At 31.6% G+C, this 2,841-nt stretch overlaps 2 protein-coding genes across 2 annotated transcripts in view; one reads left to right on the forward strand and one right to left on the reverse strand.

Annotated features, from left to right (window-relative positions):
• The window catches only part of LOC118737047 (aldo-keto reductase family 1 member A1), a 53,400-nt gene that overhangs the window by 46,895 nt on the left and 3,664 nt on the right, over positions 1–2,841 (forward strand). The window lies entirely within an intron of this gene.
• LOC118737046 (alpha-2-macroglobulin receptor-associated protein) lies at positions 1,495–2,552 on the reverse strand (the record flags this gene model as incomplete). The annotated part of the gene is given in 3 exon segments (XM_036467290.1): positions 1,495–1,859; positions 1,918–2,279; positions 2,342–2,552. Coding segments are annotated over 3 exon segments (702 nt in total), but the record flags the coding sequence as incomplete, so codon positions are not given.

Raw genomic sequence — 2,841 nt, forward strand, 5'->3', positions numbered from 1 at the left:
TCAAAGCATACTGAGCATCTTTCTCTTTGACACCATGTCTGAAATCCCACGTGATCTGTCAAATACTAATGCATGAAAATCCTAACCTCAAAAAAATCACCCGTTATAATCGAAAAGGAACATTGGTTATAAGCGTAGAAATATAAACTTGTAATAAATGTTCAAAAGAAAGCTTTTTATAAGCGTAAAAGTGTAAACTTATAAAAAAGGTTCAAAAAAAGTTTTTTATAAGCGTATGAATATAAACTTACTAAAAATTTTCAAAAGAAAGCTTTTTATAAACATTTTTATAACCCTTTATTTAAAGATATTTCATTAAAAACTCATACATAGATTGCTTAACATCTAGAAACTAAACGAAATGCGAATTTTCGGCGGACTCATCTACAGTCGCGAAAATATAAATAGGGAATAGACATTTTAGCATACAAATTCACAATAACACATACAAATTAAGCATAAAAAAGTTAATTATTACATCTTGTTGCGTGCTTTCAATTACTTGCGGTTATTGGCAAATTGGAAAAGCGACATCGATGCAGCTGTATATTCCGCTTCATCGCCGCCATTCTCATTGATGAACTTTTCTGAAAAAAATTTAATACATTTTTAATTGAATGGTAAACTAAGAAAGGATAAGGGGAACTCATCATTTGAAGACTCGAATGCTCCACCGATTAGCGCAGCGGGTCCTGGATTGGATTTTCTTGTTTTACCGCATTGGTTTTATTTAATTTTTTCTTTTAATAATATATTTTAAAAAACGTAAACACGTCACTTACGATTGAAAAAATTTTATATTTACTACTTCATGTCGTTGACATTTACATTTCATTTATAAGTTTAAGTTATTTATCAACATTCGCTCTCAAAACTTATTAAAGGTTTATTTGAAAAAACTTTTAATAAGCTTAATATTAAAAATGCTTAATAACGCTTATTATAGCAAACTTAATTTAAGTTATTTTTAAAAACGTTTACTGAAATGCTTGTTGGGTATAAATGTATATTTGTGAACTACTACAACCAAACAACTGTCAAGTCACTCCAGGAGCGGTTTAAATAAAAATTTATAAATAAATAAACAACCAAGCATTTTTCTCTGAAAGTGATTGGTGCAAGCTTTGAGGTAATCGCGGGATTTGAATGAGCAGCAAAGATATGTAAAAGTTACACTTGAGGCGATCACCGTAACCACTCAAGATATAATGTGCCGTTGCGTGAGTGTTACAGCCTATTTCCACCAAAGGCTTAACTTTAGTTAAGAGCTCAGGGAAGTTCAAATAATTCCAACATGGGGTTATCGGCAATGTTTTTTTCTTAAGTTTTGCTTTTTTCCTTTAGTTCTACTTTTTTCCTTTAGTTCTACTAAATAAGAATTTTCAATAGATAAATTTTTTTTTTAATAATTTTAATTGTACTACTCATGCCTTTTGATTCCTTGGTTAACTAGTATTCTTGTCGAAAAATTAACTTAAATAAAAAGTTTTATGAAACTATATATGTGTTTTTTTTATTTTTTGTATAAGTGCTTCTGGCACAAATTTTTATATTCAACAATATCAAAAAACTAAGAAAATGTTAATATGTTAGTATATACATTCACTATAAAACTACATTCAAATTTGGCCTTCTTTTACTTAAAAATTACTTTGAGATATTCGAACTTTAATTTTCAAATATGTACTTAAATGTGTACTTATTCAAAATTCATTGAAGCCGGGAAGACACTACAGCTCAGTGTGTCGAAAAATTGTCTTTTCTATGGTATCTTGAATTTTCTCAACTTTTCGAGTTTGTTTTTTAATATGATCTTCCATTTCGTCGAAACGACCACTTTTGTCCTTGTGCTTTTCATCCTAGAAAATACCAAATATTAAAAATATGTCTGCTTCATTTATTCAAAATACCACCCACCTTGTACTTCTCCTTTTGCATCGCGTGCTCAACGTGAAGATTTCGCAATTTTAATAGCCTGCCTTCAAAATGATGTAATTCGTTTTTAATAGAGCTTAATTCCTTTTCAGTAAAGTTGCTAGCTTGAGCAACCCGCCATAAGCCTTGTACTTTCGGCTCAATAAAGTCTTGACTATGCGGCCCCGATGAAATCAAACGCTCCAAGCGATCATAATGATCCTTAATGCCACGATGATGATCACGTAGCTTGTTGATATCAGTCTCGTATTTTTTTAAATTCATTTCAGGTGTGTTAATTTCATTGTCGTTAGGATCACTTGAAATCGTATTAAATATCTCTAGTTCATCTTCATTTATTGCATCTGAGAAAATACGCAATTAGTGTGTTAACAACAAAACATATGCTTGTGAAAAAGAAACTTACTTTCATGTTTTTTAACATCCGCGGTACCAATGTCTTCTAATAAACTATAGTAAACGTCCACTTTATCCTGATGATGCTGAAACTCTTGCTTAAGTGAATCCAGTTCTTCTTTGGTGAAACCTGATACCTCCGCCTTTGCCCACAGACGATTGAGTTTTTTATCTTTGAATGCACTCTTATTCAAATGACTATCGTCGGGATCATGGAATTTCTAGAAGGCAAATTTTTATTAATATACATATATCACTTACTTTCAGCAATCACATTTTGGCATAAGTGCAGAGAACCTCAGCTCAGCATAAAAAAATATTGTCGATGTCTTTGCACAACCCCCCATCGATTGGTTGCAAGCCGTTTATCATACGGTAATCCTTAGTCCATTAAAACCCGCCTTTCCTAATATATATGTATGTATCGTCGCCTCAGAAAAACGGATGACGAATGTGCAAAATGACGATTTTGGGATTTTGATGCAGATTTACTAAGTTGGACATGCTCTT

Source organism: Rhagoletis pomonella, unplaced genomic scaffold (genome assembly GCF_013731165.1).
Source record: "Rhagoletis pomonella isolate Grant_MI unplaced genomic scaffold, Rhpom_1.0 Rhpom_scaffold_00004, whole genome shotgun sequence".
In the NCBI taxonomy this organism is placed as follows: Eukaryota; Metazoa; Arthropoda; class Insecta; order Diptera; family Tephritidae; genus Rhagoletis; species Rhagoletis pomonella.